This window comes from Lepisma saccharinum, chromosome 5 (assembly GCF_977018435.1).
Source record: "Lepisma saccharinum chromosome 5, izLepSacc3.1, whole genome shotgun sequence".
Taxonomy (NCBI): Eukaryota; Metazoa; Arthropoda; class Insecta; order Zygentoma; family Lepismatidae; genus Lepisma; species Lepisma saccharinum.
In genome coordinates, this window is record NC_139233.1 from 89,618,492 (window position 1) to 89,633,865 (window position 15,374).

General features: G+C 38.6%; 1 protein-coding gene and 1 non-coding gene across 3 annotated transcripts in view; both read left to right on the forward strand.

Moving 5' to 3' along the window:
- LOC145988427 (cyclic nucleotide-gated channel alpha-3-like) overlaps nucleotides 1-15,374 on the forward strand; it is a 205,920-nt gene that overhangs the window by 163,911 nt on the left and 26,635 nt on the right. For both annotated transcript variants that reach the window (XM_083123318.1, XM_083123319.1), the window contains exons 16-17: nucleotides 3,263-3,398; nucleotides 14,162-14,397. In XM_083123318.1, the coding sequence (XP_082979444.1) occupies nucleotides 3,263-3,398; nucleotides 14,162-14,245 (220 nt within the window). In that variant the 3' untranslated portion in view covers nucleotides 14,246-14,397. The remainder of the gene's footprint in view (nucleotides 1-3,262; nucleotides 3,399-14,161; nucleotides 14,398-15,374) is intronic.
- Nucleotides 157-227, forward strand: TRNAT-AGU (transfer RNA threonine (anticodon AGU)). The gene has a single exon. It is a non-coding gene; the product is annotated as a tRNA-Thr (tRNA).

Sequence of the window (15,374 nt, forward strand, 5' to 3'; positions counted from 1 at the left end):
GTATTTCAACAAGTTATTTTTTTTCTCAATTGCATAATAAATAAAAACATTTAAACAAAATAACGTTACATAGAAATTTCAGCAAATAATGCAAGCTCGATCAGGACTCGAGCCTGGGTAAAACAGAGGCAACAAAAAATAAGGTGAAGCCAGGCCGGCTTGGTAGCTCAGTGGTAGAGCAATGGCACAGTATGCCAGAGACCCAGGTTCGAATCCTGGTTGAGCCTGTATTTTTAACTGAAATTTCCTTGTGTGCCTAATCTTCATGGAAATAACATTAGTATGTTTTGAAACAATTAAAATTCAGACTTAAGAAATAATTTTGCTTGTGGGTAATATTTACCAAGTGTGCATTCTTGCATCCTGGTGGAGTGCACATGTCTTACCATCTTTTTACTAATCTTTATCAATTACGAAATACAATAAAAATGTTCAAATACACTAAAATTAGATTAATCAATGAAGGGATTATTATTTACATCCTTTAAAACAATTATTTGAGTAATTCAGACTTCAAAAGTAATATTGCTTGTGGGTAATATTTTCCCAGCTACACACAAGATGCTGAGAGAGTTGGTTAGTGTACTAAACTGGTCAGCCAGGAAATTTGCATATTTTTTTAGGAACAGAAAAAAAAGCTTAAATAGCTTTCATTTTTTACTCTCCTGAATGGGTCACTATGTACTCAGGCTTACTCCAGTGGTGTTGGGTTCCCAGAAGAATGTGTCCTCTTCTAGGAAAGATTAACCTTTATCCATTGGACCTCTCGCGTGCCTGTATTCTCGTTCACACCGATGCATTTTCAAGTGAACGCTTTTCAAACATGCTACTAAGTACAAAAAAAATCGTATCTCAAGAACTAATTGTCATTGTCAGATACTTTTTTTGTTGTTTTCTTTTTTAAAGACGGGCTTTTAGTGGAGATAAAATGTATACACTGTGCCTTCCAATAATTAGTGTTAAATGAAGAAGAAGAAAGTTGACTTTTTTAATGACTAATGAAGTCTCACAGCTCACTTAAGGTCCTGAAAGTTGGAAGAGTTCACTAGAAAGCTCTAGAAAGCTACTGAGGTACTCATTGGAAGTGATCACAAAATATATTTCAAAATTGCCTGGGCAAGTTTTATCCATATATATTGCCAGTTCTATGCATATACCTATATGAAATCCTAACAGGCATGAAAATTTGTCAAAATACACACACAGCAAATAAGGACTACGACACCTACAACACCAGGAGAAAGAATGACTTACATATGGAATTACACAATACCACATTTTACCAAAAAGGGGTAACATATAATGGTATACGCTTATTTAACATGCTACCAAATGCATTTAAAAACATAAAGTCATTGCCAGTATACAAGTTACATCTAAAAAGATTCCTAAGGGAACATTGTTTTTGCACAGTGCAAGAGTACATTGACACCGTTAGTGGTAGGAATAACAACAATAATGTAACAAAGTAGAACTGCCCTATCATTAGTTTTTATTTTTCCTTTGTAACTGTTTGCTGTTCGATTCAATTTATCTAGATATAAGTATAGGTGACTATTTAATGCTCAATATACACAGAATGTCTTTGCCTCTTCTGTTCAAATGCTGACCATGGGTAGTATGCCTGTCTCTACCAATGTCATTGACACTCAACATTTTTACTGTGGGGAAGAATTTGCACACTTTCGAGATTTTTGAGTTTACCCTTTCAATTTCCATGTTTACACAAGAGGTTGGAATGAGATCATACCTAAGTAGGACTTCTGTAACAATGACATTTATGTTTTGTACACTTTCAAGGCACTTTTTTAGCACTGGTATCACATTTTTTGCCTCATTTTTGGCGACATCATTTGATCCACCCATTATGATTACACAGTCTTTGCTTCCATAGATCTTGCACATGGAAGCCTCTGAATTCATTACTTCATTCAGTGGAGCCCCTGGTTTAGTATATCCAGTTATTTCGTAATTATTGCCTTTTTCTGATATTTTTGATGCAATATCACGACAATGGCTATCCCCTAAAATTAAGACCTTGCCTTTGAACTGTTTATTTGGGTTAAATTTGTTTTGCTTTTTGAGTTTACCAGTTTCGTTACCATTTTATTTTTTGCTTGGCCCGGTTAAATGGACATATATTGTTGTTGAGGGGTTAGCTTCTGCATTGTATTAGCTTTCACCTGTATCAGTTTGCGCTATTACTTATGATACACCCTGTACATAATGAATTTGTAGATATCAGAAACACTTTTGATGAAAGTACATTAATCTTGTAATCATTGAATGGCATTTATTAGGCTCTAAGAAAGAAAAAGAAAGGAAACAAAATATGTGTACTGATGGGGTGAAGCTCATACGAAAGGAAATGTATAATATGTAAACCATAAACACACTTAAAATTCTCTTGATTTAAAATTCAATAATTTTTATAGGCAAAAATAGCAAAAATGTTGTGTAGAATAATATAAAATATTAATCATGTTAAACCTATCATAATGATTAAGTTGTAAATAAACATGGCAGTTGATATTTTGCAAACTATCATTAAAAACCTCCAAAATTCAGCTACAAAGACTATAAAAATATGTTAAGTTATAATTATATAGTACATCCAGAATGTTTTATTTTCACTGGAAGAAAAATTACTGAAATAATTATACATTATCATTAGCGCACACAACAAATATTTCCATAGTAGATTCATGTTACGGTATCAGAAACAGAAAAATGTAATTTTCATACAATTTGTTATTTGCTTCAATCAGACTTTTGAAATACTGTATTTGAAGGGCCTTTTATCAGAAAAATCCATTCTATAAATAAGATATATTTATAGGTGCGGTGCCAAAAAACACAAGCAATTTTAAGCATTTTTTAAATACAAAAATTCGATTTAAATAAAAAATCCTATTTAAACTTTTAAAATCATCAAAAATGATTTTTTTTAAAAAAATCATGATTTTTATCCACCCTGATAGCCAATGGTTAGTTGTAGAGTGGTATTTCATGAAAAAATTATTCACAATTAATATAATTACATAGTGACAGGTACATTGCAAGTTGTTACTTTAGTACTATTTTGTCCCTAAAAACTTCACAACACCTTTTTCTATCAAAGTTTGGCTCTCTTCCAAAAATATCCTGGGTGTGCAACTGCTCATAATAAACAAATTTTAATTTCTAGTTAATGTTTGTACTTGTACATCAGATACTTTATGTTAAATATTAACTTTTAACTTATGTTTTTTTTGTTTTACAGCTACCTTAAATCAACACGAGGCTTCTTTGTTGATGTATTATCAACTTTTCCTTTTGAAATTTTTGCTCCACTACTAGAAAATAGCGAATTCATTAATTATTTTTACTGGTTACGCCTCAATCGTACGCTGAGAGTAGTAAGTATGTAGTTGGCTCTCATTAAAATTTACATTCAATTTAAGGTTAAACATAACAATCAGTTGATGGCAGTAATGGATGTGTTGTGACTTCGTTATGAAGTCCAGGAGAGCAGCCTCAGCTTGCTTGATTGATTGATTTGGTTTATTTTACTTCCCTTTTCTGCCAATTTTGGCTATCACGAGATGAAGATGAGTGATGATATGATGTAATTGATGAAGTGACATTCACAAAGGACACCCATATGCAGGACAGGATTCGAACCTGTAACTCTGGCTAGCAGCCTTAGTTCCAGGCCACTATATGCAAAGGGGCCTCCACTGGGAAGAAAGGTTGAAAGGGACCACTATACGAAAATACTGTGATGTAGAATTAAATATGAGATAGAACTAAACATCTGATAAAATCGAACAGAGGACTAGTTACATGACAAATTTTCATAGTGGTCTAGTTGGAAGGGCATCCGACTGCCACGTGGGAGACCCAAGTTTGATTCCGAGGGTGGGTGATCTAAGGTCGGAACTCCTCCAGCATTGTCCCTGCATAAAGTGGCTCTGGGGCTCACCTAACCTCAAATCAATGGGTACCTGGGGCAACCATTGGAGGTAAAGGCAGCAGAGATGACGTGGTCTGGTGTCCACTGGTGTGCTTTTGCTCCATGGCAATGCAAGACCACACACTGCCAATGTCACATTGTCTACCATCAAGGACCTAAAGTTTGAGTGCTTACCCCAACCTCCATATTCGCCCCATCTCGCACCTTCCGATCTCCACACCTTTGGCCCACTGATAGATGCACTAAGTGGATCGAGGTTCCGACCAGAATGACGACGAAGTCCAGTCAGCGGTGCACGAGTGGTTAAGCACACATCCAAAAGATTTTTTTGCTGCGGAATCAGTGCCCTTATCAAGCGCTGGCGTAGATGTATTGAACTAGGATGGGACTATGTTGAAACATAGTACTGTAGTTCTTTTGGTGCTTGTAATAAATATTTGTTACAACATATTTTCGGTTATATAGCTATTGAATGAGCCTTGTACATATGGGGAGCTCTTAACAATGCTTCAAATGTATAAATCCTGGTCTTGATAACATGTTATATCACTTTATCTGTACCTCCATTGCAGAGTTCTTAGAATAAGATGCTATAAAAACCGAAGATCGCAGGTTCAAATCTTGGGTAAGACATTGTGTTTGTTGCTTCACCTCTTTAATCAAATCACCATTCATCCTTGATCCTCATGATTGGGATTAATGTGAAAAGAATGGCAACTAGGGAATCAGTTGAACCTTCTGTGATTGGAGAACGAGTATGCTGTGGCCAAACCAAATGTAATGAAAAGTGCAAAATCCTATTGTCTGCTGCATTCTGCATATTTTGCTGGCCAAATTGAAATAGAAATAGATAGACAATTGCCTAAGCTACCAGGCTGTAACCTGACCAGTGTATCATAACACAAAAATGCCAAACTTGTGCATAAACTCTCCTCCCTCTTTGTTGCTCCCTCACAACAAACAGTGGTGAAGAAATGAAAACTGCTTTCATTGGATTTTCACATGATTGACATGAACATTTATGTCAACTGCTTTCTTAGTTGCCGGCCCTCAAGAGAGATTGAAAGGCAATGTAAAATAAGCCCCCCCCCCCGAAATACATTTAAATGTCAGGAATAAACAATCTGATATGGAGGCGGCGGCAGAAATTTTCGACCGGGTGGGCAGAAGCTATATATTGATAAATGAGGGTGTGCAGAATAAATGTAAGACCATATATGAGTTTTACATGCACACACGCCCCCCCCCCCCAACATATATCAATTATATATACAGGGTGACTTGTAATTACATGTATTCCCTGAAAGGGGTTAAAGTAGAGACAATTTGCAATAAATTTGACCATATGATACCCCATCCGAAAATTAGTAGTTTTCGAGATAATCGAATTTCTATTGTTTTTTTTTCTAAAAAATGACAATTTTTCACATAAAAAGATGAATTGAGAAAAAACTGCTCATGGTATGGCATTTATTTCCGCATTTTCTGATAGCTTACAAATAAGTGGTTTGTTGAAAAAAGTTTTTCCCAAATAACAATCACATGTAAGTAACGGGTGAGTCTAAACTTACAAGTGATGATAAAAAAAATGCACTCTTAGTTTACTTGGCAACATATTAATAACAAAATTGGTATGACATGAAGCGTACACATTACTTAAATTAATTCCTTGTGTCATCTGCTATCCGACAAGGTACAAATGTTGCTAACATTCACATTTGTGTACAAGATATAATACTTCATTCATCTTCATGTGAATGGCCTCCCCGATGGTGCAGTGGTAGCGTCGTTGCCTTGTAATCAAGGGGTCCCGGGTTCGATACCCGGTGGAGGCACAAGTGGTTCGGATCCCACTTTAAACTGTAGGTCCAGTCCCAATTAGCCTTACTGTGCATAAAGTGGACTTAAAACACCAAATCAACCATCTTCATGTGAATGGAATCAATGAACAATACAATTAAAGATCATTACACGTCTTGCTCAAAGTGGGCACCTCCGTTACGAATGCAGGCACGCAGGTTTTTACGGACATTGCTTTCGTAACTCATAATTTGATGGTGTCCTTGATGTGTTGATCAGCTGTTAAGATCCTCTCCCTGATCTCTTCTTGCGAGTTTACCGGTGTCTTGTAAACTAAGTCTTTCATGTGGCTCCAAATATAAAAGTCGCAAGGCATCAAATCGATTGGGGGAACGGGCTGGGCAGCCATCATGCTGGTAAATCATGTCATGTCTTGTAGCTAGAGGCACATCCTCCAACAACATTGCCATCCCCTTCTTCAAAAAATGTTCATAAGATTTGGGGCAGGAAAAATGGCTCGATCAAATTATTGTTGATGGCGCCCATCCATACTTCTGCCTGGGCGTGCGACACTGGCTGGATGAAAATTACCCAAAGAAATGGATTGGCCGAGGCAGTCCAATTCCCTGGCTGGCTTGTTTCCCCGATTTGACGCTTTGAGACTTCTAGGACACCATCACATCACGAGTTACAAGACCAATGTCCATAAAAACCGGCGTGCCTGCATTTGTAACGGAGGTGCCCACTTTGAGCAAGACATGTAATGTTCTTTAATTGTATTGTTCATTGATTCCATTCACATGAAGATGAATGGAGTATTATATTTTGTACACAACTTTGAATGTTAGCAACATTTGTACCTTGTTGGATAGCAGATGATACAAGGAAGTAATTTAAATAATTTTTACTCTACCTGTCATACCATTTTTGTTATTAATTCGTTGCCAAGTAAACTAAGAGTGAATTTTTTTATCATCACTTGTTAGTTTATACCCACCCATTACTTACATGTGATTGTTATTTGAGAAAAACTTTTCTTCAACGAACCACCGGACAGTAGAAAAATTCAAAATTTTCGCTAATTTCATAGCATCATCGGTGTGAGGAGAAATAGACGGAACTGGAAGTTGGGGCACTGCAGAGTTGCCAGGTCCCCATCGAAGAAGAAGTGGTGCGTAGAACGAAAAAAACACTGTTTCGTCACCAGGCTCATCGTAATCTGTGAGTGTGTGGGATGAGCTGGAAGGGAGGGAGGGCGGGAGGGATGGGCATTACTGGGTGGCCTTGTTCAAGCCAGGTGGAGTGGTTGCACTCATGGCTGATATATAGGCCCTCTCCCATCTTTTGCGAACAGAGGTGTTGGCTGGTTGGGGTAGGAGATGGATAATCGCTACCCGGAAGCAGTCGTTGAAACTGATGTTGTGGTGGTTGGTGTGGACGGCGACAGTGAAGTCCAGGTTGTGGGTGGACGAGCGGTGGTTATTGATGTGGAGGTTGAGGGCCGTTGATGTTTCCCCCAGGTAAAAATCACCACAGATGTTGCAGGTGAGGATGTAGATAAGGTTTGAGGCATGTCAGGTCCCTTTGGGATGGAGGGTAAATTTGCCAGTGGCCGTGTGCACCTGGAGGTTGTGAGAAGTGATGAGGATGGGGCAGGTCTTGCACCTGGGGCGGTTGCATTTATGGGCAGGGGGGGTGTTGGATGTGTGGTGAAGGAGTGTTGTGGACCAGGATGTTTTGGAGGTTGGGGGGCGTTTGAAAACCACTCTGGGTTTATCGGGAAATATGTTTTTGGTTTCAGGATCACTGTGGAGAATTGGGAGAAGAGAGTGCAGTGTGTGCCTGATTTTGTTGAGGTGGGGATGATATTTGGTGATGAGTGCAGGTGGGTTGGTGGCAGCAGGTTTCTTGGTGGTAGTGGTATGTCAGGCAGCTCGCGATATTTGCTTGGTGACCAGGATGGAGGGATATCCACGGTTAACCAGGGCCTGGTGTAGGCGGAGGTTATAATTCTGGCGGGAGGTGGGTGAAGTGTTCAGGCGCTGTCCCCTGAGGGCCAGAGAGAATGGAATGGCTTTTTTGGTGTGGAATGGGTGGGAGCTGGAGAAGTGTAGGTATTGCATGTGGTTGGTGGGTTTTATGTGGATGGAGGTAGTCAGGTGTCCTCCCTCGATGCGCACGTCCACATCCAGGAAGGTGATCTGGTTGGGGGAGTGCGTCCAGGTGAATTTTAGGGAACGGAAGTGGTTAAGTTGGTCCAGGAAAGCTGACAAGGATGGTTCTCCATGTGTCCAGAGCATGAAGATGTTGTCAATGAAGCAAAGCCAGAGGAGGGGTTGGAGGGGTTGGGTAGCCAAAAACTCTTGCTCAAGTTTGCCCATGAAGAGGTTTGCATAGGATGGAGCCATTCTGGTACCCATGGCTGTACCTCGGATCTGTTCCTGTTTATGGAATGATATGTGAACTTTTCTGTAATATAGTTATATATACATGGAGTGAACACCATAATACACTTTTTTTTAACAATTCACATTTCCCTAAGTGTATATATTTATTGAATTTGATTCGGTGGGCATAGGAATTTTTAGGTGGGACCACCCCTGTCGCCGTCCCTAATCTGATATTTCTACAATGTAACTGTAACATGACACTACATAAATATGTTCTTGATAAAGAGACTTATGCTATTAACATCAAAACATACAAAGAACTGATAAAAATGTCCATATTTTTTTAATTTCAATTCAGTATTATCATTTTTCAATGTATCTAGTTCAGTGTTATTCATTTAAACTTCATCAGCTCATAGTGTCATCTCTATTTATCTGTAAATTTGCTGGTAATTTTTCCAACCAAAACTTACTATTAATGACCACTAGAGGCATATTAGTGTATCAGCATATCTGTAAAATATTCCTGTTGATAGTTGAGATTTTCTTCCATGACACCTTTTTTTTTTTTTTTTTGCATGTCTACTTTTATTTGTATCTCTATTCAGTCTCTAATTGAGTACACAATCATGACATTTTATTGTTTTTTTAAATCTGAAATGTTGTGGTCAGCACAATGAACCCCTAATCGTTGTTGTAAGTTTCCATAACCAGGTTACGCTAGTCATTTGTAGCATGATGGTGCATGACCACCGGTCCCATGCACAGACAGAAATCTCAGGAGAAAAGTTGTTAGCTTCCCCCAGGAGACTCGAACCTGTGCGCGTCCTGTAGCTGGAGCCCAAAGCATGACACTTTAGACCACATGGCCACAGTGTGGGACACCTACAATCAATAGAATATTAATTAATATAGTGCACCTCCAATTGATATTGATCCGTGTTATTTGTAAAATGCATTCAAGATTAGTACATACAACTAAAAAATTGAGATGAATATGTATTCTTAATTGCAGGCAGTTCTAAGTGATTACTTCCGAAGTATAACAAGAATGCTGCATGGGAGAATTCTTTTTTTGAAAATTATGTATAGTTTCATAATGGTATTGCTGCTTTTTCATTTTGTAACTGCTTTTTGGGTTATATGTGCATGTCCAAGAAAGAGTTGCATATCAGGTAAATGTTATTATATGCTCTTTGGAAGGACATTTAAAATATACGAGGGACTTTAGCACTCACGTGCTGAAAGGTGGTACTCTTTTGGTTATGTGGCCAAGATTTCATATGGATCGCTCCATTTTTCTTTCTTTTGTAACAGAGTAAACATGGCCACTCTGCTGGCAGTGTGCACCAAGGTAGTACAGAGATTAATGATCTGTTTCTCTGCTCCGAAGGTGTGTCGGGGGCTGAATTTCACCGTAGGCTTTTAGTTCAATATACGGGCATTGCTCTACCGCGTAGAAGTGTGTATGAGTGGATCGAGAGGTTTAAAAATAACAAGACAAGCGGGAAGCACGAAGCAGGAGCAGGACGCCCACCAACCTCCACCACTGACGGGAATATTCAACAAGCATGACACATGATTCTGACGAACCGATGGGTCATAGGGTGGCGATCGATGAGATTTGCTATCTGCAAATTAGTCATCAGTGACATGCCCGAGGGGGCGGGGTTATAACCCCTTCCCCTTTGGCCCAGTATTCCTAAACAAAAAGGCAGGATAATATGGCAAAATGAGGATCAACTACTAAAAAAGTGTACATAACCCCCTCCCCTTTCGAAAGTTCTGGGCACACCATTGCTAGTTATAGTTCTGTGTGCGAAATCATTCACGACAAGCTTCAGATCACTGATCTCAGTTTCCCTTGATGCACACTGCCAGCAGCACGGCCATGTTTACTCTTATTACAAAAGAAAGAAAAGTGGAGCCATTAATATGAATCATCGGCCACGTAACCAAAATAATACCACCTTTCAGCACGCAAGCGCTGGTGGCAATGTGGCCAACCTAAAGAAAGTTATGGTGAGAAGTACGGATATTTTTTTTACTTTCCCTAGTATTTTCATAACATTTCACAGAAGTAGTTCATGGTGTTGGCCAGTCTGTTTTCTATTTTCACACAATAAGCAATAAAGCTTGGTAATTCATAAACTTTTACCACTAGAGGCATATTAGTGTATCAGCATATCTGTAAAATATTCCTGTTGATAGTCTTATGTGTGGTATTTAAAATGTAACTTCCCACCAAATATTTTCAAAGGAGGCCCAAGATTTTTCATATTTAAATAAGAGCTGTGACAAATTTCTTGCATATAGTCCACACCTCTTATGTGTTACACATTATTTTTTATTTTTAGCTATAGAGTGACAAGTTATTTCAATTTTATTTTATAATTGTTATATACTTGTTTTTGCACCTCAAAGTGCAAAATACGAGTATTTACTATTCTTTAAACAATTCACCAAAAGAGTATTTCTTTGAATATTGAGACCATTACAGTGGGAGGGGGGAAGGTCAGGTATCTGTTGTACGTCCTTTGCCCTCTGACGTCATCGATGATATGTACGTTTAGTATTTTCAATATTTTTTTTGCTAAGGGGCCCCCAAAGTTTTAGTTGTAGGGGAGCCCCAGGAAACTGCACTGCATCACTGGTATAGTGGTAATGTTGTCGGCTTGTAATCAAGAGGTGTGGATACGATACCCAGTGGAGACACATAGTGGTTTGGATCCAACTGTAAAATGTAGGTTCAGTCCTGATTAACCTATATGTATGAGGGCGTCAAAAAAGAATGAGAATGAATTTCTTACTTATGAAATACATTAGGCAGGGTCCAGGTTGATATGGTCTTTTTTGAAGTAGTCCCCTTCGAGTTGTATACACATGTCCCAACGTGTCTGCCAGTCCTGGAAGACGAGCTGGAACCCATCTTTTGACATCGTCTTCAAAACCACATCCGCCATCTTCAGAACGACCTTTGATCTTTCCTCGACATCAATAATGTATACAGACATTCCTTGTTGTAGTGATTACCAGTGGATGACGGACAGCAAACTGGAGTCGAAGGATTTCGTAACCTGGATGGACAATCACGAGTGTGGGTTCTTCGTGGAGGTTGACCTGGACTATCTTTCCAATCTGCACGATCTTCATCACGGTGTAGCCATGGCACCTGTGTAACAGGTTCCTACCGACGGTTCCAACGTAGCTAAACTCATGCTCACTCTTGATAATTGCCGGGAATAACTTTTCCATTGCAGATTGCGGCACTTCTACATCAGGCTAGGATTAGTTTTAAAGCAAGTACATCAGGGATTGAAGTTCCGTCAGTCTAGATGGCTTCAACACTACATAGATGTGAACACTCAACGCCGAGCACAGTATAACTCGGCAGGTGACAAGGATTTGTACAAACTATTTAATAACGCTATTTATGGCAATACCATGGAAAATGTTTGTAAGCACATGAACTACAAGCTTGTGACTGATGAAAAAGAAATCGACAATCTTATCACCTCCCCTGGACTGTGTACTATGTTGTCTGAAAATCTTTTCTTAATTGAGCAAAAGAAAAATCAGTGTAAAACTGAACAAACCAATACATATTGGAGCCACCGTGCACGAGCTGTCAAAGATCTTAATGAACGAATCTTACTATGATCATTTTAAACCATGTTATGGAAGGAATATTGATATTTGCTACATGATTCGTGTTTCTAATACGCACCTCTGACTTGGATGCTGATCTGTTGTCCATGAAAGATTTGCTTGACTTTAGTACCTTGCCTCCGGAATATCTTCTTCACTCTTTGGACAACAAGATGGTATTGTTTGATGAGTTGAAATGCTTACTCCGCAGCTCCAATTTCAGATGAGGGGAAAAAAAAAAGTCACACTGAAAAAGATCCGGGCTGTATGGAGGGTGCAGGACACATTCAATGTTTTGTCGAGCCAGATATTGGGCAACAACATTGGAAACATGAGGGTGTGCATTATCCTGGTGTAGGTGCCAACCAGATGGATGCAGCTCAGGACGCTTTCGACGGATGTGTTCAGCCAGGGTCTTCAACCATAGCACTTTATGTTGGTAGACCAATCCACTGTAGTCAAAGAAAGAAATCGCTGACGGAACAGCTCTAGCTTTCTTTGGTGTCGGAGAACTGGGTGATTTCCAGACTATGCTCCCCTGTTTGCTTTCAAGATCGTAGTGGTGAAGCCAATTCTCAGCACCAGTTAATATGGAATTCAGGTAGGCGTCGCCATGCTCCGCTACCAGATGCTGAAGCTCCCAACACACCTCCACTCTCACCTGCTTCTGTTCAGGTGTTAGCAATCTCAGCACCCATCTTGCACATACACGTCTCATGTGCAAACGATCGTGCAGAATGGTGAACGCACTACCAATGGAAATGTGTCACATCCCCCAGTTCATCTATTGTTACTTTGGTGATCTTCCCAAAGAATGACGGCAGCTGTGTTAAGCATGATCTCGTTCACTGCGGTGGCAGGAGCACCCGGACTGCCCTGCTTTGTGGTCGAAACATGGCCATCCTTAAACTGTTTGAACCACCGAAATGCAGTTGATTGTGGAAGTACATCTTCGCCGTATGTCTGCTGCAACCTTGGAAGGAAATGAGTTCTAAGCGGGGTAAACATTGACGGCCAAGTGTACTTTCAGGGGGCAAATACCGCCCACAACTTCAAATTTTATGCAAATAAAAATACTTTTCGTAAAATTTTCTTGCTCGCTTTGCTTGCAATGCCTGCTTTTCTTAGTCTTATCAAGTTCAGGACTGAAGAAAGGGGCTGCGGAAGTCGGCCCTGGGAGTCAAATTATTTAAATGAAAATAAGTTTAAAAATTGATTGATTGATTTGTGGTTTTAAGTCCACTTTACGCACAGAAAGGCTAATTGGGACTGGTCCTACAGTTTAAAGTGGGATCTGAACCACTGTGCCATGTGCCTCCACTGGGTATCAAACCCGGAACTTCTTGATCACAAGGCGACAATGTTACCACTAGAGCATTGGGGAGGCACAAAAGTTGTAAAAGAGAGAATGCGTTTGCGTCCCGTGAAATTATTTGTGTCCTATTAAATCAATATTGATTTCAGCCTGTAAAAAAATTGGATCCAAAAATTTTGTTGCTCGCTTCCCTCACAATTTATCGTTGTTCTCTCTAATGCATTGTAAATTACCAGACAGAGAACTAAGACTTGTCTTAATTGATTTTGTTTTAAATGCATGAACAATTGTTTTGAGGAAAGGGAGCATGCACTATTGAAAGACAATTTATGTAATTTTTGCTGCTACTTTATTGTGAGATGGATGAATTGGTTGTGTAATGTATTTAAATAATATATGTTGTATATAACATGTATTAAAGAAACTTTGAATATGCTCCATGTTGCATATATGTGAAACATATATATCGTGCATGAAAGTTATACATGTTAATGTATAAAACAATTATATTTAGAATCCATTTATCAAGCATTTTCTGTCTTTCAAAAAATAGTTTGTGTGCTTGTTTTCCATTATTAATGTCAAATTGAACATGTTGATAAAATAATTGAAATCTTTTGTTGAAACACAAATGCTTAAGCACCAACTTCTACCCCATTTTTGCATAATTTACAAGGGTAATAACATATTTGATACTACCATTACTACTACTAATAATAATAATAATAATAATAATGATGATAATGTTGGCACCGGGTTTGAATCCCGGCTTGGGCATGGATGTTTGTGAGTGTTCATTCATCAATTTCATCATCCCCATCTTCGCAAATTAGCCAAAAGTGGCACAAGAAGCGAAGTAAAATAAAGCAAATCAATAATAACAATAATACCATTATTATTATTATTATTAGTACGTTTATTCTGGTACTTGCCCCCCCCCCCCCCAGGACAAAAATTCGTGGTTGTGTCTCTGCTTGTAAATTGTAATAACTGACTGTAATACCATAACACAATATAGCATGACTAATGTCCTTATTTTCTACTTTCTTGCAGATAATAGAAGTGACTTTTTATTCTATTCTCAGACAATGTTTTATGGAATGTGTTTATTTACAAAAACTGGTATTAGTGATCTAGCACCAAAGGGCATAATAAATATTTTTTACATGGCATGTGTAGAGATCATCAGTATAGCAATTCAGCCAGTTTTCATTGGTGAAGTCAGTGCTATTGCTAAGCAAACTGATTTCATAAAAAGCCACTATCATGACAAAGTAAACGAAATAATGGTAAGTATTGTAGACTCCCTAAATCAATGTATATTTGATTAGATGTGAGCTCCAAATGCATCATTTACAGACTCATTTTTTTACCTGAGGATTTGTTTGCACTTTGATATGAAACAGTTTTGTGTCTCTTTCTATAAGAACCAGGACATGGACATTTTAGCACTCCACTCATAGCAATAAAAATGATAGGTTCACAATCACATAAGTGTGTACACAAACAGCAAAAAATATGCAAATTAGTTGGCAACTTTTGCTAAAATGGCAAGAAGTTATAACTATAAATTACTAAGGGTGCTCATGTGCTCTGACACCAGAGGCAATGCCTGGAAGGGTGATAAAAGCACATGAACTCCAATTGTAAACACACAAATTATAATAAAGTTTTCTGCTTCTTGCACAATAATACTTGCATAATGACCTCATAGTGCTTGAAGCTGCTTATTCGCACACTTACACGTGCACACCAAAAAAATTTGTAATGTATTTTTTTTTAAATTATATTTATTCATTGAATACCGTTTCTTCAAAACATCAAATGTTCCCGGGCCACATCACCTTCCATTTACTTCCTTGCTTCAGTGTTTCTATCAAATAAAGTTTGTATGAGCAAAATTTCAAAGTGAACACCCATGTGGTGCTGTTTTCAGCAGCGAATAGAGAAAGCAGAAAGGCTCTTTTGGCTTGGATCAGTGACCTTTTGGCCTCATTTCACACAAAAATTGAGATATAGTACCTATGAAGTTGATATAACAAAAATTGCCCAATTATTTGCATGAAAAGTGCACCAGACTACAAACTAGGGATGGCCAAACGGATCCAGATCCAAAAAATCTGGATCCGATTGGATCCGGATCCAAAAATTACAGATCTGGATCCAAAAGTTCCGAATCTGGATCCGGATCTGAAAATTCCGGATCCAGGTTCAAAATACCAGATCTGGATCCGGATCCAAAAGTTCCGGATCTGAGAGATTCGTA